Here is a 21,441-nt window from a genome sequence, read left to right as displayed (position 1 = left end):
CAAATAAATTCAATGTTATTTAGATAAAGGTAAAATTTCTTTTGAGAGATTAGATCTGTCCTCCATATACAATTGAGCCTTATTTGTGGGGCTAAATAAAGTAAAAGCTATTTCCCTTGCTCTGGTCTTTTAGGATTGGTCCTTGGGCTTGCTGAGTAGACCTTGGTTTATGCTAATAATTGCTTCTCTTATACTAAATAGAGCACTTGTTGCATTAAAACATTTTTTAATCACCCAGGTTTTTTTCTTTTGGCCAACACTGCACCCTCCTGATTAAATTAATTTTAATTTTGTGACTGGTTGGGCACCTGACATTAGTTTTTTTGGCAGAGTTTTATTTTTATTATTCAAAATAGGTGGCTTGTAACAGAGGTTCTATTTTTCATAGAAGAGAAGTATAAGATTAGGTCATGATCCTGTCATTTTGAAATCAACAGAGGGTAATTACTTGTTTACTGGGGAGTGATACTCCTCTTTCTGTATTCCCAGGGCTGCTTTCTCAATGGAGAATTATGACCTATGCTCAGTAAAGAACTTGGATCCCAGGGTCCCTTTATTTTCATAACTGCCAAATTGATCATGTTGGGCAGGGGAGGGGCACAGATTCTGACCACATGTAACTGGCTATAGGTTGTTTTAGGTGTTTCTTTTTTAACATGTTAAATGTTTTTGCTTGTGGTATAGTTTCTATACTCATACTCAAGAGCACATTAATTACATCTCAACCATTAATAACTGTTGGTTACTGTTTGAAATAAAGGTAAATATTGAATGCAAGCTAATTTCACATGCAAAAGTTGGCATTCAGAAAGGATTTCTAGTGAAATCTACCATTGTGTAGCTAGGTATAATTGCCTGTGGTGTATTATTTCAAACAAGTGTCTGTGAAATAATCATGCAATTCAATTTGAATACCTTTATTTGTAGACTTCAAAACAAATAAAAGCATTTAGGTTGTATTTCATAATTAATGAGAGGAGACTTTATTTTAGTTATACATTTTAGGGAAAGGTTAATTTGGGAGAGAATCATATCCATCTTAGAAAGTTTGCATGTTCTATTCTTTCTAGATTATTACCAGGACAAAATTTTGCAAACTATAGCCTTTCACAAGGCTTAAACCCAGAGTATAATCACAGAGAAAACAAAACAGAATTGAAATTTAAGTCACATACCAGGGTAGGACGAGAGTAAAAAGCATGAGTTAATACTACCTTCACAAAGATTCTTAGCATTCCACCTTAAAAATCAAACTGCAGAGGAGAAAGCCAGTCCCATCAAGCCTGCTCCTAGGAAGAGAGCTGGGTTTTTTTTTCTCCTTCTCCCACTCTTATGACATGCCTGATCTTCTTGAGCAGTCCAGCACAAGCTAATCCACAAGGTTCAATCAGGCTAAGTAATTGGAGGAATGTGTTAACTCTGAATTACAAGGAGCAGAAGGGAAGGATCTGTCAGCTGACTAATCAGGGATAGTGGTTTTTTTTTTTTCCTCCCCAGCATTGCTGCCACTGTGCTAATGGAAGCAGCTACGGCAGCTTTGTTTGATAGAGATTTTTGGCTGCCGTTTTTAAATACTACCCAAGAAGCAGCTCGTATTTCATCAATGTTGCATTGACAATTGGAAAAGAAGAGTGTAATTGTGTATAGGCGAAATGGCAGAAGCAAATCCCCCGAGAGGCAAGATGAGGTTCAGAAGGAATGCGGTAAGGGCTCTGTCTGCACTCCTGGAAAGCCTATTCCCAAGTTCAAGTGCTGGGATGCTGCAGCATGGTGCTATAGCACAAACTGCTGAGTAGGGTTTTTAAGGACAGATGGAGAGAATGGAGGCTTATATTTGCATGGATTGCATTGATGTGATTACTGTGATATTGACATAGGGTAATTTTCAGGCAATTGAGGGGGTAGAATATAATTTCAAAATCTAAATGTCATGAAGTTTATGAATGAGCACCTTAGTCATGTTATTTTGAATCATTGGACAGCATAGCTTTAAATCATGACTAAAAATAATATCTAACAAAGGATTCATCCTTTCTTTCACCATGATCAAGTAGAGTATATTGCCATGGATAGGTCTGGAGATGATTCCTTCATCACTTAGAAATGCAGCCTTTCCTGGGTGTTACTGTATAAGTGAAAAAATTTCAAATCTGTAATGATTTGAAATCTTTATGGTTTCAATTCTTTTCCAAACTTAAACTTCATAGGTACAAAATTGTCACCTGCTGACAACTTTCTTCTTTTAGGGAAAAAGACAGTAACTCACTTTTCAATATAGACTAGAATTTGGAAGTCTCTCCTCTCAGGTACATTTCATGCAGTCTTTTACCTAAATTTTCCCTTCATTTATTCATATAGTAAATTCCCAGCAAATTTCTAATGTGATCTTTAGATGTATTTTGGAGAAATGTTGAAATAACAGTAGCTAATTTATTAAAAAACCAATCATCAAAAAGGCTTGAAATGCCACTCTTTTTCTTTCAAAGATTAATGTAATGTTATTGATGTTATGGTTTAAAATATAAACTTGCTCACTAAAAATATCAAGATAACACACACACACAAATAAGAAGGTAAAAATTGACCATAGGAAAAAAATGACAGTTTGAATTAAAATTATGATAAGGAAAGTAAGACTTTTATTATTGTTGAATGACAGTGAACATCAATAGGTGTGTAAATGATTTATTTTCTAATAAAGCTCTTAGCACAGACTGCTATTTTAAAAACTATAGTTGGTTTTATTTTGACAAAATTATATCTTTGGCTCTATACATGTTTTTATATTATGAGAATATAGATTCAGACTTTTAACAGACGATTTATGGTGCACAAGAAATGTTTGTGTATGTACTTTGCAGTATTGTAAGCAACTGATATTAGCACTTTTGTTATCAAAGGTAACTTAAGCTTTCAGAAAGTACCTAATTTTATATATATATATATATATATATATATATATATATATATTCTCAGTGCTGAACTTAGTTTTATGTCTATACACATGCATTAATATACACACAATAAATACAGTACAGGGGTACTCACTGAATAGACATATCTAGCACTGTGATATATACAATGTAAGTTACGAAGGTAAATATGGAATGGCTACTGGGCTGAAGGAACTCTCAATCTAGTAGAAAGGGTAAGACATGTTCCTAAATTATTTTGAAAAGAAATTCTGGCTGGTGGAGAAGGCCTTATGCAGGAGATGGCATATGTTTGGGTGTTAAGTAAGAGCATATGTTGCTGTTACCTTTCCTTGATTCTTTCCTATGTTTTTTTCTTCTCATAAATGAATTAAGTGATACATAGGAACAGATATGAGTGGGATTAATTGGATTAATTCTGAAGCCTAGAACTGTAGTAGAAGACACATATGTTTTGCTTATATGGATAGGACTTGACCAGAGTAAAGAATTTGAACCTTAGCTAGTAAAAAAATGGTTTCACTTTGAAGGGTCTCTGGAATTGGGCTGATTCTGGAGGCTGTGGATAGGTAACATCTAAAAGGATGGTCCAATGCCACTTGAAGTCCAAAGAAATGTTTGAACTAGTTATTTGATAGAAATTTCAATGACTGTAGCTGAGTGAGAGAGAGGGGAGGAGAATAGATATATATATGTGACAAAAAGGGCAAACCACAAGGAAGGAGTATTGCTTTGGGCTGTCCTCCTGAGGTCACTTGACAAGTTGCTTGGCAACTCATACTGTCTGTACTTTTTAAGGTGGGGATATGAGGGGAAGAGTGTGGAAGTGGCTCATACTGTTGCAAACTATTCTCTATAGCTTGAGGTCATGAGATTTTTTTCCCAACATATTCTGCAGAGATGGTTCAGACCTTATCAAAGTCAAGTGCCTGTCAGCATCTCAACATTTGTCTGATAGTAAATTATAATACTTTCCTTTCGGTGGACTGTACATGCTAAATTGTTTCCAGCAACTTGTTTCAAATGTTATTTGTCCCATTTTGGAAACATCAAGGTCAAATCATCCGTGAATGGCAAACAGTAAATCTGAGTGTGCATTCAGTCTATGAGGTGTTAAGTGTCTAGAAAGAGCTTGCCCTTAGGATCCAGATAGGCCGTACTACCGCTGCTTACCAACTGTGGTTCAGTTTGCTCCTCTGTAAAAAGGGAATAATATCCAGTTTACTGCAATGTTATGAAGGCTAAATAATATATATATATATAAGAAGTCTGACACATACATAGTGGCTTTTAGTCAAGGGTCTCTCTTATTGTTACTGCCTTTCTTTACCCTAAAGATTAAAAAAGAAAAGCTATAGGAAAATAAATTATTTTTATAGTAAGTAACCAAACTTTTATGTTTTATAAGTTACTTTAAACATTCTAGAAATAATAACTAGAATAACTGAAAAGTATGCATAGGGTGATGAATTGCCTCCCTTAGAGAGCACACACAAGAGTATTAAACAAGGTTAATTTCTAGACTTCGGTAGTGAAATGATGTATTTGGTTTACGCCTGCTCTTGTTGTTATTGTTGTTGTTACTGCTGTAAGATCATAGAACTAGGCAATCTGGAAGTACGTGTGAGTAAAAGGGAGTAAATCTGTTCTCTGGGAGGGAAAGATGAGAGGGAGCTTATTTTGTGCTCGTTACCTTGAAGAGCCTGTAAGAGCTGCTGCTGAGGGCTGGGGTGGGACCACATACAGTGATTGGACACATGGCTCTGAGTCCTATGTGATAGGCAGCTGGTTCACTTTTACTGAGATGTCTTTAAGCAGTCACATGCTGGAACTCCAGAAAAATGTCTGCAAGAAGCTAAAACCAATGCTGTTTCCTCTCTCGTGCAAACTATTTTTTTTAAAAAGCAAAAACACATTGAAATAAAACAAGACGAACTTTTGCCCAAATCCTTTTGCTTTTTTGACAATTTCTTAAAAATGAATTATACTTTCAAAATCTCAGTTTTTATTTTGGGGAAAAAGAAATTGTGCTTTTTCATGTTTATATAACCATACAGATTAGAGGTTCTTAAAGCAGCATACCCAAGAATTTAGAAATATAATATTCCCAAACCAAAATGGGAAAGTTCACTGGTCTTGAACTATATTTGCTTTGGTATGTGCATCTGATACCCTATGCTGTTTGATTGTTCATTTAAATACTAGCTTTAAAATGGATTATCTTGAGACTTTTAGTTGTTACAAATATTGGTATATAGAGAAAAAGTACTCTCTATATATACCTATATGTATATTCACATAGATACATACAAACTAATCTTAAATGTATATGGCTTGTCAGGTTAAAATTGCTCAAGAGTGTTCTGTCCCCTCTAGATTCTCATAGCCGGCAATCACAGATAAGGACGTGTCCATATTATTGATATTGATCGATGTTCAGATCTATGAAGCTTTTTGGTTCAGAGGTTGCAAATTGTCAGTGCACAGATGCGTTTTGTTTAGAGTATGCAGCATTTTAACAAACTTTCAATTTGTTTTCCATCTTTAAACATCTGGGCTTTGCATGACAATCTGGATTTCTGTCTTCTCTTGAGAAACCAGAGTTGGCAATGCTGAGCCCACCTTGCCACATGACAACATGTAGCTGGAACTGATTTATGAGTGAACTGACTTATGAGTGCCCTCTGCTTTGAATGTTCTCCAGTTCACCATGGTCCCCACCACTTCTTGTTGCTCCTCATCATATAGGAAGAGTATGAATTGCTATTTTCCACCTAATTTAGGCTGTTCATTAATTAAGCCTACTTCACATTTACATTATCTCCCTAACACATGGTAGGCATTCGAGTTTGTCACCTTTGCTTTAGGTCTCAGGTTTAGATTCTCAACCAACTTGATCCTTGTGTCATCCCTGCTATAACTTCTCCAAATTCCTCTTGTTGACTGAGTCTAGTTCTACAGGCAGGTGAACCAGGGTTTTAATTCTGCTACTTATGTGCTAGAAGGTCTTGAAAAATTGCCTGACCTCACAAAACCTCAATGTATTAGTTCCCTATTGCTGCTGTAACAGATTACTACAAACTTAGTGGCTTAAAATAGTGAAAATGTATCATTACGGTTCTGGAGGTCAGAAGTCCAAGATTACCCAGTTGGGCTAAAAATCAAGGGTCAGCAGAGCTGTGTTCCTTCTGGAGTCTCTAGAGAAGAATCTGTTTCTTTGACTTTTCCAGCTTGCAGAGATTGTCCTCATTCCTTGGTTTATACCCCTGCATCACTTTGACCTCTGCCATCACATCTTCTTCTCCGACTCTCCTGCCTCCCTCTTTTCCTAATGATTACATCGGTCTCACCATGATAATCCCGGATAATCTCCCCATATCAAGAGGGACCTCAATCACATTTATAAAGTCTCTTTTACCATATAAGATAACATATTACTAGGTTCCAGGGATTAGGATGTAGACATCTTTGAGGATAATGGCACTCAATTTCTCCAGTTGTGAAATGAGGACAAAAATAGAACCTACTGCATGTAAATACTTAGCACAGTGTCATAATAGTGCTCTTTATGGGCATAATTCTAGTAGTATGCATTCAATAAATGACATTTCCACCCCTGTCCAACTATCCAATCTCCTTTCCCTACCTTAAAGCTTTGAGAGGTCCTGAATATATAAATATACATAAATATATGTATTTTTTGCTAAAGAGAAGCTATGAAAAGTAGTCATAAATGTGAAGTCTGGATTCACTTTAAAAGTATGACAGTTTGGTAGGTACCTCTTATGGTCTGGATTAAGTGAATGGGAGTGGGATTAAAAATTCAGGTATGTCTTATTCACATGTGGGCACGAGGGATAAAAACAATACACCTGGTCTGAACTATATGATTTAGTTTTCTAGAAAAATAACTGACAAATCAAATGAATTGTTTGAGTGCCACCTGACTGCTCTGATTGCGTAGTAGTTGTGTAGCTATTGCCTACAAGTTATTTAGTCTCCCAAATGGCTACTATAATCGGGAGTAATTATTGGGTTAACAGAATCCATGTGCTCTAGGAAGATATGCAAAAAAGATTATAAAATTGTATTATAAACTATAACAAAAAATATTGTAATTATGTAGTCAATAAATGAAGTTTTCATCCTTTGATAGTGTATTTTCTTTAAAAGTGCAAGTTTTTCTGGGCTTCTTGTGACAAGTAAATTACTAAATATTTTGAAGAAATTAAGGAATGAGAATGTATGCTAAGATAATCAGAAGGTTTTACTTGAGAATGAACTGATTAGCATATAGAATTATCTTTAGAAGCAATTTATATAGCTGTCAATGTTTGGGATAATCCACTTTATTAAATAGAGCAATAACAGGTTTAATAAACATCCAACATAAAATCCCTAGCTTATGAGCAGCTAAATACTCCTACCCCTGCTTAAAATCACTTACCCACTCATCTTGCAGACAGTGATTTTCTTTTTCTCTCCTTTCTTTCTACTTTGTTCCCTGCTATGTGATCAGCTGTCTCTGGACCTGGCTGCTGGTACAGCCTTGCTCTCCTAGGAATGGCAGAGTAGAGAGCAGGGCCTTACCTCAGGCAGAGAGTTGCTACATAGCTCTCTCTATTCCCATAGTATCCTCCCATCCCTTCCTCCCTCACACATAATTTTGGAGATGGGTGAGTATCCCTGGCTTGAAGTCAGCCCCAGGTTCTTGTATCCAGATAATTCTAGATACAAGAGAATATGAGATTAAGGAAAGTCAGAGAGAGAAAGATGAAACCAGATCAACTTAGAATCCATGAAAGAATAAAGTAATTTTGCTTTAAATGTTGGCAAAGTAGGGTGCTTTCAATTTCATTAAAAATGAAAAAATAAACAGGTTCAAGGCAGGTGAGTATAATAATATAATGGGAATTTACCCAGGTGAAGAAAAAGGAAAGGCTTAACTCCTAAAATTAAGGGAGTAAAAATAGAATCTGTGCTTTCCACTTAAAAATAGGCCAAAAGTTCCCGCAAGTCCCTGTCAGATTCTTCCCTTAAGCAAGCCTTTATCCATATCCCTAAAGTTTTCTACCCAAACCTGCTTGTCCTGACGTCCAAGAATCCAAGGCAAAATTTTAAAACCATCTTATTAATATTTTAGAGTTTAAAAAGTGCCTTTTCATGTCCTTTGCCCACTTTTTAATGGGGCTGTCTGTTTTTCTCTTGTAAATTAGTTTAAGTTCCTTAAATACTGCATGTTCTCACTTATAAGTGGGAGCTAAATAAGAAGTTATGAACACAAAGAAGGAAACAACAGACACTGGGGTCTACTTGAGGGTGGAGGGTGGGAGGAGGGAGAGGAGCAGAAAAGATCACTATTGGGTACTGGGCTTAATACCTAGGTGAAGTAATAATATGTACAACAACCCCCACCGCGACACGTGTTTATCTATGTAGCCTTTGCATGTACCCCCAAACCTAAAATAAAAATTTTAAAAGTGCCTTTATATTCATTATTTCTTTTAATTCCTGTAATAGCTGGAAAACATATATATATATATTTTTTTTTTGGCAGAGTCTCACCCTGTTGCCCAGGCTGGAGTGCAGTGGCACAATCTCAGTTCACTGCAGCCTCCACCTCCTGGGTTCAAGTGATTCTCATGCTTCAGCCTCCCCAGTAGCGGGGACCACAGGCGTGTGCCAACACACCCGGCTAATTTTTTGTATTTTTAGTAGAGACGGGTTTTCACCATGTTGGCCAGGCTGGTCTCGAACTCCTGGCCTCAAATAATCCTCCCACCTCAGCTTCCCAAAGTGCCGGGATTACAGGTGTGAGCCACCGTGCCCAGCTGGAACATACATATTATACTTAACATAAAATAAAATATACATTATGTACATAATAGAAGGTAGGACATACATTACCACTGGAACTCTGTTTCTCTGTCTCTCTCTGTTTCTGTATACAAGTTAACTTTATTCTTTTCAATGTTTCTCCAGCAGCAGGGCTCTTGGCAATCTGCTGCTTTTAAATGGCATCCTCAAAGTTTCCTTCACTCAGTATTAGTTTGAAAATTCTAGGGCAGGACTTCTTTGGCCCTGCTTACATCAAATGTTCATGCTTATCTTTTATCTTTTTCTTTTTTAAAGAGATGAGGTCTCACTCTGTCGCCCAGGCTGGAGTGCAGTAGCACCATCATGGCTCACTGCAGGCTCAACTTCCTGGGCTCAACCGATCTTCCCCCCTCAGCCTCCTGAGTAACTGGAACCATAGGCTCATACCACCATGACTGGATAATTTTTAAATTTTTTGTAGAGATGGGGTCTCACTATGTTGTCCAGGCTGTTCTGGAACTCCTGGCCTCAAGTGATCCTCCATCCTCAGTCTCCTAAATTGTTGGGAATACAGGCATGAATCACCATGTCTGGCCCTAATCATACTTCTAATCACTACCAATCATTGTGTGTTGGAAGGGCAGGGCCATGTAGGAAAATAAGAGTTCTTATTTGGAACCAATGTGTAGAATAATGGAAGGGGGAGTAGTTTCTGAGATAAAGGGAGACAGTAACAGTCATGGCCTCCTGGGGGAATTATGAGTTGGACAGCCATCCCAGTTTATGTATATTGATAATCATTGTTTAATTTATTGATTTAATTTTATGCTCTTTTAATTTACTTATTTGTGCATATCACACTCATTTCTCTTTCATTTACTCTAGTTCTCATTGCCACTTAACATTTTATGCTTTATCACCATCTCAAATTGAATTAGGAAAATCGCCAGTTTTGAGCATCATTTCCCAAAGAGTCTATGTTTTATACCCTGGTGAAAGTTACTTTTTTCTTTTATTTTAAAATAGACTTTATTTTTTTAGAGCAGTTTTAAGTTCACAACAAAATTTAACAGGAAGTACAGAGAGTTCCCATAAACTCCTTGCCCCACAGTATCTTATTCTTAGTTTATAGTTTTGTTTAATTACGAGTATTGTAATATGCCTGAAATATAATTGCAGTTGGAACATTTTTCATATATTTTGCTCTATTGTGCTCTAATCTGCCATCTTGAGGCTGATGGCTCCTGATTCTGCACTTTTAGCCTAGACTTCTTTCCCTTCTTACTTGTACAAGCAGCTGTCCGAAGGACATCCTCTGGATGTCCTGCTGACCCTTCCCAACCTAACATGTATATGAATGGAGATCAGAATCTTGTTCCCCTTCTTAAAACCTGTTTCTCTTGTGTTTCCCATCTCAGTGAAGGTTGTACTATTAAACCAGTTACTCAAACCCCAAATCTGGAGTTTGATCCTCCCAGTACCTCCTTTCTCGGCAAGTACATCAAGTGGTTATGTCTTGCTGATTGTGCCTCCTAAATTCTACTCTTATTCCTGGTATCATTACTTTAGTTCAGAAACTCATCATTCCTGGCTTGGATTACTGTACCAGCCTCCTAGCTCATCTGTCTGCTTCTACTCTTGTTCAAATCCAGTTCTTCCTAAAGCCAAAGTGATCTTTCTAAAATGCAAATTTGACCGTGTTGTTCTGATGCTCAAAACCTTTTAGAGACTCCCCTTACCTCCACGAAAAAAAACCCATGATCCTTTCTGATGTGGTTCTGGCCCATTTTCCCAACACTATCTCCCATTGTCCCCCAGCGTCATTTCATCTGGCTCTCTTGACTAGGGCCTTTTCAGGAGATGGAGTAGTTTAGTGATTTAGAGCACAGACTTAGGGGCAAATCAAGGCTTTGCCAGCTGGGGGAAGGTATACTTAAACTCTCTGAGTCTCACTTTCTTTATTTGTAAAAGTGAGTAACCTAACTCCTTCATAGAATTATTATGAAAAGAATTTATGATAATATTGGCAAAATGCTTTGCACAGAGTAAGCATTTAGTACATGGTGATTTGTTATTAAAATTGGGCTATGTTACTCCATTCTCCACTTATTTTGCAATGTGTCCTCCTTCTTTGTCTTTTGAATTCTTTAGTGTAGCAATTATTTTTGACTGCATACTACGTGCCAGCAAGTTCTAGAAGCTGGGGAAACATTGGTGAACTAGAACAACATTCTGATCCAGTTAATTCCTCGTTATGCTTCAAGATCTTTTTGACCTTCCTATGTCTCGGAGAGTTTGTGCTGTCATTTCCCCTTGTATATTATTCTAATTCCTTTGATTACTTATCAACTTAGTTAAAGAGTTGCTGATTAGTAATGGACTCTGCAGTGGAACTGTTGGGTAGAGATTGTATTTTCTTAATTTGTGAACATTCAATGCCTAACAGAGCTTGATAATCATTCATTTAAATACATGAAGTAGACACATAGAAGATGTTCAGTAAATATTGATTGGATTAAAATAAAAATATAATCCCATAATAAAGTTTTCTTTCATTGTTTAGTGTAAATACACAGACAAAAACCCTTTGACTTTTAGGGTTATCCTAGGAAACTGCCACCTAACTCTATTTGTTTTTATGGGAAATAAGTGCAATTTGAGTTCAAATAACTCTAAAATAAAGATTTAGAGTCTATTTCTTCGTAACGTGGGATCTACTTCTTTAGTGTGAGAAAATTCCATACCAGAAGTGTTGCAAGGATCTGACCTGAAGCCTTACGTTATTTTTCTTTCTATTTGCATGTTTTTAGATTTTATCAATATCCATTTGTAAAGTGTTGGCCTTTTACTGGCTTTTATGAACTTAAAGTTTGTTTCTTTCAGTTACATATTTTTCTGGTATGTGCTCAGCTGAGTGTGTGTTGACAATTTTTTTTTTTCAATTTCTTTTGTTCTTTCTTTCTACAGGCTTCCTTTCCTGGGAACTTGCACTTGGTTTTAGTTTTACGTCCTACCAGCTTTCTTCAACGAACGTTCACAGACATTGGATTTCGGTTTAGTCAGGAGGATTTTATGCTTAAATTACCAGTAAGAGTATATTATTTAAATGTTTTGTTCCTCTAATTCTCATGAAGACTTGTACCATGCTGTTTATATTTTACATGTGCCCATGTATCATTTAAAAGAAAAAAATTAAAATTTGTCTTTTAAAAGTATACATTTGAAATGCCCAAAAGTCTTTCACTTCTACCATTTAAAAAAGAAATCGATTCATCAATTTATAGCAAAGCAATTACTTTTGCAAAAAATATGTCATATATGTTATATATATGTGTATATATGTATGTGTGCGTGTGTGTATATGTATGTGTGTGTATATGTATATAAGCAGGAAATTTTATTTTTAGTAAAATTGAGTGTATGTTTTATGTATTTGAACTCCCATGAACTTACATCCTGAGCTAGTCCAGAGTACCATGACTTTTTAAAAATATTTTTGTATGTTTTTAAGGTTAGGAATAGGGTGCTCATAAATTTTCATACTTTTGAAAAGGTCAGCCCCTCCTGATAAATTATAACTTACTACATAAAGTCCTTTTTTTTGTTGTGAGCATAGCATTCTTTTAGAAGCTGGACCATTAACAATGCAAACTCTTAGATGGAGGAAAATTAGGCGTTTTGGTTTCTGTGGAGATTGATTTAGCTTTACAGAAAATGTTTTGTAAATAAAAACTGTTATTATCTGAAGAAGGTAGTGCATACATGTATGGGGGCATGTACAGGAGAGAACTGTTAAAACCATTTATCAGAGGTAACTTTCTGCTAAATGTATGCCAAAGTTCATTTTACAGTTTAATGGAGGGATGGCATGAAGGGCAGTTAACAGTATCTTTTTTGCTTATTTATATAGGTTGTTATGCTGAGCTCAGTTAGTGATTTGCTGACATACATTGATGACAAGCAATTAACCCCTGAGTTAGGCGGCACCTTGCAGTACTGCCACAGTGAATGGATCATCTTCAGAAATGTATGTTGTCTTTGCCCTTACTGTAGAGCCTATAGTTCTTCATGTTAGCCTTTAAATCTAGTTCTAGAATTCTTTCCTATTTGAAAAATAGGAAAAATAAAATAAAATAAACAAAAAAAACCCAGCTTTCTGGGCCCTCACTTTTCACATACATATAAATTCAACATCTTGGTTTTCTTCCATAGGCAATATCTAGAAATGATGAGCAGTCACTGAGGATGGCAATTGAAGGAGAATCCTAGGGAATAAGGAGATCATACTCTGTCCATCCCCTCCTGTGGCTATGTAGTAACTTGAAGAAACAAAGGGTTTGGATTCAAATCCTGGCCCTGCTGATTTTTAGTTATATGACCTTGGACAATATACATAACCTCTCTGAGTCTTAGTTTTCCTAACTGTAAAATGGGACTAATAATACCTTACCTCATAGGGATCTTAAAAAGACTAAATGAGATAGCAAAAGTAAAATGTTTTACACAGTGCCTAGCATATGGCAAACCGTCAATAAATGCAAATAGTATTATTAATCTCATTATCCTAGTGATGCTTCTGAGGCATTTAGATTTGTAGCAAAGAGTGTACTTCTGTTTTAGAAATTTACAAATAGGCAAGGGCCCTGCACCTCCCAAGTATGTCTGTGGTATATAAGTATCTTGACTTCTAATCCCAGAGATAGGGGAACCCTTCTGAAGAAATTAATGATGTCCCATTAAATTAGGATTCCATTTTCCTCATACTTGTTCTTCACTCAACATTTCATTCATTAATTCATTTAACAATGCATTCATTCAACGATTCATTCATTCACATGAAGATGTATTGCCAAAATTAGCAATGCCTAGCCTTTAATAACCTGTAATGCTATAAATAAACAAGCAAATATTTTGATATGCATGGTTAACACATGGTCATATGGTCTCTACATGTTGCCCTTCTTTCTCAGAGTAATTGATTTTAGAAACAAAATAAACAACAAAACCTTACTTACCATTTTATGGCAACAAAGGCTTTGGGGCCACCATTCCAAATATTCTATAGTATCTGAAATGAGTTGTTGTGACTAGTTTTTCCCCCATTTCCTTCAATTATCACCTTGTTAGGAATGCTAATGCTTATTCACAAATGATAATAAACAAATATAAAGTGACTTTACTGTTCTCATCTCTCTTCAGAAGTAAAGTTATTATAAGGCAATTTTGCCAATTGGAGAGTTTATAGAATAAGGAAAACACTGTAATTTTCAAGAAAATAAAACAAACTACTCAATACATGGCATCTGTAAGAAATAATTTTCATTAGTGTCCAAGAAATAAGTCAAGAAATTTGGATAAAAGATATTCAGGAAGACTCTTAATTTTCCTTCAGTTTCTTAGAGTTTTAGATGAAGAGTTACACTTGATTGCCAAGAGCAATGCCATATTTCTGTAGCAGAGGAGAGTTCATAGTATATGTGTTTGCTGTTATACCCCCAATAAAAACAAATACACTTACTGATCTAGTTTTTGATATGCTCACAGAGTTACCATACAATTAAAGTAATCACCGGCTCTTTGCAGGCTATAGAAAATTTTGCCCTCACAGTGAAAGAAATGGCTCAGATGTTACAGTCCTTTGGAACTGAACTGGCTGAGACAGAACTACCAGATGATATTCCCTCAATAGAAGAAATTCTGGCAATTCGTGCTGAAAGGTATCATCTGTTGAAGGTATGTCTGATAGAGTCGACAAACAAAAGATTTCCATGGTCTTTCTTTATCTAGAGAGGTGTTTATTATCTCCATTTTACACTGACTGTTGCATAAGGGGAGATAAAAGACATTTATGTAATATATTTAAAAACTAAAAAAATTATACTTTATAAGAGAAGACTGTCCTGGATATGTTAGAGCTAAGTGTCCCCTCCGTAAATGGTGCATTAATTTGAGAAGTTATTTAAAAATATCTTATAAATGCTGCAGAAAAATAAATATAGTCTTTTGTTTTACTATGTGCAGTCACGTACTGCATAAGGTTGTTTTGATCAATGATGAACCACATATATGACAGTAGTCCCTTAAGATTATACCATATTTTTACTGTACCTTTTCTATGTTTAGATATGTTTAGATACACAAACATATACTGTTGTGTTACAACTGCCTACAGTATGCCTACAACTGCCTATAGTATACAGTACAGTAACATGCTGTATAGGTTTATAGCTTAGGAGCAATAGGCTATACCCTGTAGCCTAGGTGTCTAGTAGGCTATCCATCTAGGTTTGTGTAAATGCACTCTGTGATGTTCACGAAATGATGAAATCACCTAACAATGCATTTCTCAGAACATATCCCCAACATTAAGTGATGCATGACATGGCTGTATTTTTTATTTTTGATGAGGAGTCAGGAGGCTGAGTTTCTTGTCCCATCTCTGCTGTGAGCTAGCATTGTGACCAAGGCTGACATTGCTCAACTGATTGTAAGTTCTCTTCTCTGCAGAATACTAGGTCTTGATGTTTCCTACAGTAGACCAGGGGTTGCAAATTGTTTGTGCCCTCCTACCCAGGTCTTTGTGGAGTGTTGTTTTGTGAAGGATTCTGAAGTGCAATTCAGATAATCAGCAAGTATTTTTTGGATCCACTTTCTTCAGAAAGTTTAATAATAATCTGAACAAGCACTAGGCATTCATATAACTCATCTCTTTCATCTGATAATAGACATACTGTGTGCATTAGAAGATTAAAGCTGTAGATAGAGATATGTGTTTAAATTAAAAAGATAAACTGAATTTTTTTCCAACTTTTATTTTGGGTCCAGAGGGTACGTGTGCAGGTTTGTTACATGGATAAATTGTGGGATGCTGAGGTTTGGTGTATGAATGATCCTGTCACCCAGGTAGTGAGCATAATACCAGATAGGTAGTTTTTCAACACTCTCCCTCCTCCCACCCTCCTTCCTCTAGTGGTCCCCACTGTCTATTGTTTCCATCTTTATGTCCATGTGTACCTAATGTTTAGCTCCCACTTGTGAGAACATGCAGTGTTTGGTTTCCTGTTCTTGCATTAATTTGCTCAGGATAATGGCCTACAGCTGCATCCATGTTGCTGCAGAGGACATGATCTCATTCTTTTTTATGACTGTGTAGTATTCCATGGTGTATATGTACCACATTTTCTTCACACAGTCCACCATTCATGGGCACCTAGGTTCATTCCATGTTTCTACTATTGTGAATAGTGCTGCAATGACATATGAGTGCATGTGTCTTTTGGTAGAACAATTTATTTTCCTTTGGGTATAAACCCAGTAATGGGAATCCTGGGTTGAATGGTATTCTGTTTTAAGCTCTTTGAGAAATCTCCAGACTGCTTTCCACAGTGACTGAACTAATTTACATCCCCAACAAGTATGTGTCAGTGTTCCCTTTTCTCTGTAGCCTTGCCAGCATCTGTTATTTTTTGTCTTTTTAATAATAGCCATTTTGACTGGTGTGAGATGGTATCTCATTGTGGTTTGATTTGCAAGAAACTGACTTTTTGAATCACAATCTAAAAACAAAGCTCTGTGCAAGGAAAGAAAGCTCTGTTTTTCACAAACTGCATGTTGTCAGGCAATTTGCTTACCTTTTCTGAGTTGCAGTTTCTGTATCTTTACAATGAGGTTGATGATGATGATGGTGCATCATACCTGGTAGGATTGTTGTGAAGAAGAAATGAGGCAAAGAAAGTGATCTATGTATAACAATGTTCGGTACATAGTTGGTACTTCATAAATATTGGCTTTTAATGTTGATGTTATTACCCATATTGGTGATGGTGTCGTGGAATCTGTCCTCAGATTAAATGTACACCAAAACTTTTGCATACAATTTCAAGGGACTCTTGGACCACCTGAAAGAAATCTTAAATCACTCTTAGATGTCTGAGAAAGGTCTATATTGTTACACCACCCACTGAGGTTAAGCCCTTCTGAATAGAGGCATATACTTCTTGATGAGTTAATTAAACCTAAATGTGAAGTAAAATAAGACTTAAGGCAGGGAGTGATTGGTAACAATTAAGGATTAGTAGCAAAGGCATTTAACTGTATCTGAATATGCATTAAGTATTATTTGCAATTGTATGCTTTCTACTGTGGTGGTTTTTATTGTGCTACTACTGCTTTATTTGAGCTCACTAAAAGTGTTAGCAGAACAGTGCCAGGTGCAGTGGTACATATTTGTTGTCCCTGCTACACGGGAGCCTGAGGCAGGAGAATTGCTTGAGCCCAGGAGTTTGTGTCCAGCCTGGGCAACATAGCAAGATCTCATCTCTAAAAAAGTAAATAAAAATAAAGAAAATATTAGCAGAATAGGGTGGACTGGATTGGAACTTTCTACCAGTTAGAGAAGGAGGCTACAAATAGAGCACATGGTACTTCTGCCCATGATGATCTTATAAAAACATTAATTGCAACATCCATCTCTAAGGCAAGGGCTTCTTGGATCTTCACAGCTTTTAGATTTTGTGGCACTGAGGTTTTGAAATTTTGTGAATTTTCAGAGAGCTATTAAAGCAAAGGCCATTCTAGAATTAACTGTTTCTATTCTTCATGCCATAGTTGTATGCTCCCTTCCCATCACGTCACTCAGGTTAGATTACTAATTAGCTGATACTCCTTTTGTGTCTTTGGACAGAATGATATTACAGCTGTAACCAAAGAAGGAAAAATTCTGCTAACAAATCTGGAAGTGCCTGACACTGAAGGAGCTGTCAGTTCAAGACTAGAATGTCATCAGCAAATAAGTGGTGACTGGCAAACTATTAATAAGTGAGTACTCTCTTTTTGGTTTAGAGTTACTTATTTTATATTTTTGAAAGGCAATTGTACATTTTTGCTACAATATGTTAAGTGTTAAAGTATTCCTGGACCTCTGGAAATCTGAGAACTTATTTCTAGGTTGTCCTACAGAGATGATTTTGCTTGTAGAAGAGATTCTGTGGACATTGGTTGTCTCTATAGGTAGAACCAAGTGTCATGGGCTATGACTTTGCCTATAATTCTTAATGTCCAGACCACGCTTATCTACATACTTACAAAACAGATAGTTGCTTTTAGAAATTTATTTGAGTTTTCTTTCTTAAGGTTGCTGACTCAAGTACATGATATGGAAACAGCTTTTGATGGATTTTGGGAAAAACATCAATTAAAAATGGAGCAATATCTGCAACTATGGAAGTTTGAGCAGGATTTTCAACAGGTCAGTTAAAACATTTCTTTGTACACCTTTTTTCATTACACCAGAGGTTTTTACTCCTTAATCATGAGAAATCCTGTCTTGCAAGATGCCCGTTCATACCTACAAAGAAAAAAAAAGGAGGCAAATGTAAATGAACCTTGGCTTAGACTGAAGAAAACCTCTACTAAAATTCTGAGACTTCTACTTTTTCAGCTTACTCATTTCCTTTGAGAAAGTATCAAACTGCCAATATATATGACAGGGACAAAGTTACTCTCTACTTTGAGGTTTGTTATTCAAATTTATCGTAGATCTAAAAGGTATTCAAGGTTATGAGGTAGCTTTCCAAGGGAATAATACCAACTTCCTTCTTGGTTTTTAAATCCCATGTACCTATGCTGACCATATTTAATATGACCTAACAAGCTTTTATTTCTGATCCAGGAGTTTATTCCTGTGAAAAGCCTGAGGGATGAAATTAAATAAGTTTAATAAATAATTAAAAATATATTCCAACTGGACCCTCCTGGAAAATCCATCATATATGGTCAAGATGCATAGATTTAGTTTCTTTTCCTTTTGCGGTCATGTTCAACCTTCTCACAGTCTCTCTCACAGTATATACTTCACCAGAGGATCCAAGGAAAACTCACTTCTTCCTCTTGCATGTGCCCAGCTTGTTTTCTGCCCATTAATGGCCTACTTGCTTTGTATTTCACTTGCTCATCAGAGTTAGGTTTGGGAGGAGCACTGTACTCTGGACACAGGGCTCAGTTACCACTAGCGTTTTCTCTCCTTTGATTCAAACATCTTTTGAAAAGTTCTCCATGAAACCTTCCCTAAAGAAAGAATAGGTCAAGTTGCTCTTGGTCCTTATAGGTATTTGTGTTTCTCCCTCCTCTCCATCTGAATACACAGAAAATAGCACTTTTCCTGAACATACCCATTATGCTTATACTTACATATTAATTTGCATCCATATCAAATTCTTGTCCTGTGGTTATGTTCTGTTTTGCCAAGTCATTAATTCCTGTCTTTAATCAATATTATTGCTTGTCTTAGATTATAATCTCACTGACATGGTGTATCTCATAGTGACATGTCGACAGGTTCTGTATGTCCAGAAACATGACTTTTAAAAAAAACATGTAGAAACATAAACTTACAGAAAAGTTGCAAATATAAGAAAAATAAAAATACCCATATACCTTCTTCCCAGATTAACTTAATGATATTTTACTCCATTTGCTTTATTATTTTTGTTCCCTCCCTCATATATATACAGATAATATTTTTTCTGATCTGACAAATAATATATTTTCTGACCCATTTGAGTATAAGTTGCACACATGATGGCCCTTTCCCCCTAAATACTTCCATTTTTTCTAGTAATAGGGATATTCTGTGATATAACCAGAGTACAGTTATCAGATTCAGTACATTTAACAATGCAATACTTTTATATTATCTACCATTGGTATTTCAATTTTGTCGGTTGACTCAGTCAAGTCTTTTACAGCATTTATTTTTCCTTCAGAATCGGATCCTATATAGGGTCCAGTCTTGCATTAAGTTGTCTTGTGTCTTTAGTGTCCTTGAATCTAGAACATTTCCACAGCCTTTCTTTGTTTTTTATGACTCTGACATTTTGAAGAATATAGCCCTTTTTTTTTTTTGAGACAGTTCTGTCTCCCAGGCTGGAGTACAGTGACACAATCATAGCTACTGCAGCCTCAAACTCCTGGGCTTAAACCATCCTCCCACCTCAGCCTCCCAAGTAGCTGGGACTACAGGTACGCACCACCATGCCTGGCTAACTTTTTAATTTTTGTAGGGATGGGGTCTCACTGTGTTGCCCAGGCTGGTCTGCAACTCCTAGGCTCAAACAATCCTCCCGCCTCAGCCTCCCAAAGTGCTGGGATTCCAGGCATGAGCTATAAGGACTCATGCCCAGCCATAGTCCCTTTTTAAATACATTTTTCTTCATTTGGAGTTTGTTGGACATCTTCTCATGATTCTATTTAGTACATATGACCAGCTGGAATACTACATTAGTGAAGTGTCCTTCTTAAGGAATCTGCAGGTGAATGATGCCTACCTCCCTCTTATTGTTGATGTGGATTCTGATTACCTATTCAGGGTGTTGTTGAATTTATCCACCGTAAAGCTACTTTTACTCCCCTTCTAACTAGTAGGAAATGTGTGGGGAGAAAATTTAAGGTTATGCAAATATCCTGCTTCTCATCAAAATTTCCCCGTAAATTTAGCATCAACTGATGATGTTTGCCTGGACAAATCTTTGCTGTGATGGTTGCAAAATAATGATTATTTTCAACCCCCATGTCCAGTCCACGTTTATCAGTCCACACTAGGCATTCTACTGAAGCAAGAGCCTTCCCTTCTCTCCATTTATTTCTTTATTTGATTCAAAGATTTTTACTTATTGGTTTTTAAAACTTTCAACTTTTATTTTAGATTCAGGGCATACACATGCACGTTTGTTACATGGGTATACTGTGTGATGCTGAGATTTGAGGTGTGAATGATGCCGTTACTCAGGTAGTGAGCATAATATCCAATAGTTAGTTTTTAAGCCCTTGCCTTCCTCCTTTTCCCCCTTTTAGTAGTCTCCAGCATTTATTGTTCTATCTTTATGTCTACGTGTAACCAGTGCTTAACTTCCACTTATAAGTGACAACATACTGTGTTTGGCTTTCAGTTTCTGTGTTAGTTTGCTTAGGATAATGGCCTCCAGCTGCATCATGTTGCTGCAAAAGACATGATTTTGTTTTTTTTATGGCTGCATAGTATTCCATGATGTATTTGTGTGACATTTTCTTTATCCAGTCCTCCATTGATGGGCACCTGCGTTGATTCCAAGTCTTTGCTATTGTGAATAGTGCTGCAGTGAACATACAATTGCATTGTCTTTTTGATAGAATGATTTATTTTCCATTGGGTATATACTGAGTAATGGGATTGCTGGGTCAAATGGTAGTTCTGTCTTAAGTTCTTAAATATTCAGGATGCCTTCCACAGTGGCTGAACTAATTTACTTTCCCGCCAACAGTGTATCAGCGTTCCCTTCTCTCCATAGCCTCACTAGCATCTGTTCCTTTTTGTCTCTTTAATAATAGCCATTCTGACGGATGTGAGATGGTATCTCATTTGATTTGCATTTCTCTGTGATTAGTGATATTGAGCATTTTCTCATGTTTGTTGGCAATTTGTATGTCTCCTTTTGAGAAGTATCTGTTCATGTCCTCTGCTCACTTTTTAATGGAGTTATTAGTTTTTTGCTTGTTGAATTGTTTAAGTTCCTTACAGATTCTGGATATTAGATTTTTGTCAGATGCATAGTTTGTGAATATTTTCTCCCGTTCTGTAGGTTGTCTGTTTACTCTGTTGATAGCTTCTTTGGTTATGCAGAAGCTCTTTAGTTTAATTAGGTCCCATGTATCAATT

The 21,441-nt window shown here is 36.4% G+C and overlaps 1 protein-coding gene across 9 annotated transcripts in view; it reads left to right on the top strand.

Annotated features, from left to right (window-relative positions):
* The window catches only part of MCF2 (MCF.2 cell line derived transforming sequence), a 122,801-nt gene that overhangs the window by 64,361 nt on the left and 36,999 nt on the right, over positions 1 to 21,441 (top strand). For 5 of the 9 annotated variants that reach the window (XM_055267372.2, XM_055267371.2, XM_063634310.1 and 2 more), the window contains exons 5-9: positions 11,718 to 11,837; positions 12,661 to 12,777; positions 14,334 to 14,483; positions 17,434 to 17,567; positions 17,883 to 17,997. In XM_055267372.2, coding sequence (XP_055123347.1) covers positions 11,718 to 11,837; positions 12,661 to 12,777; positions 14,334 to 14,483; positions 17,434 to 17,567; positions 17,883 to 17,997 — 636 coding nt within the window. Of the gene's footprint in view, positions 1 to 1,270; positions 1,704 to 11,717; positions 11,838 to 12,660; positions 12,778 to 14,333; positions 14,484 to 17,433; positions 17,568 to 17,882; positions 17,998 to 21,441 lie in introns of those variants that run through there. The other 4 variants (XM_055267376.1, XM_055267375.1, XM_055267374.1 and 1 more) reach the window with 2 other exon arrangements.

Source organism: Symphalangus syndactylus, chromosome X (genome assembly GCF_028878055.3).
Source record: "Symphalangus syndactylus isolate Jambi chromosome X, NHGRI_mSymSyn1-v2.1_pri, whole genome shotgun sequence".
NCBI lineage: Eukaryota > Metazoa > Chordata > Mammalia > Primates > Hylobatidae > Symphalangus > Symphalangus syndactylus.
The sequence above is the reverse complement of the archived record's forward strand: the minus strand, read 5'-3'. Positions and strand labels throughout refer to the sequence as shown.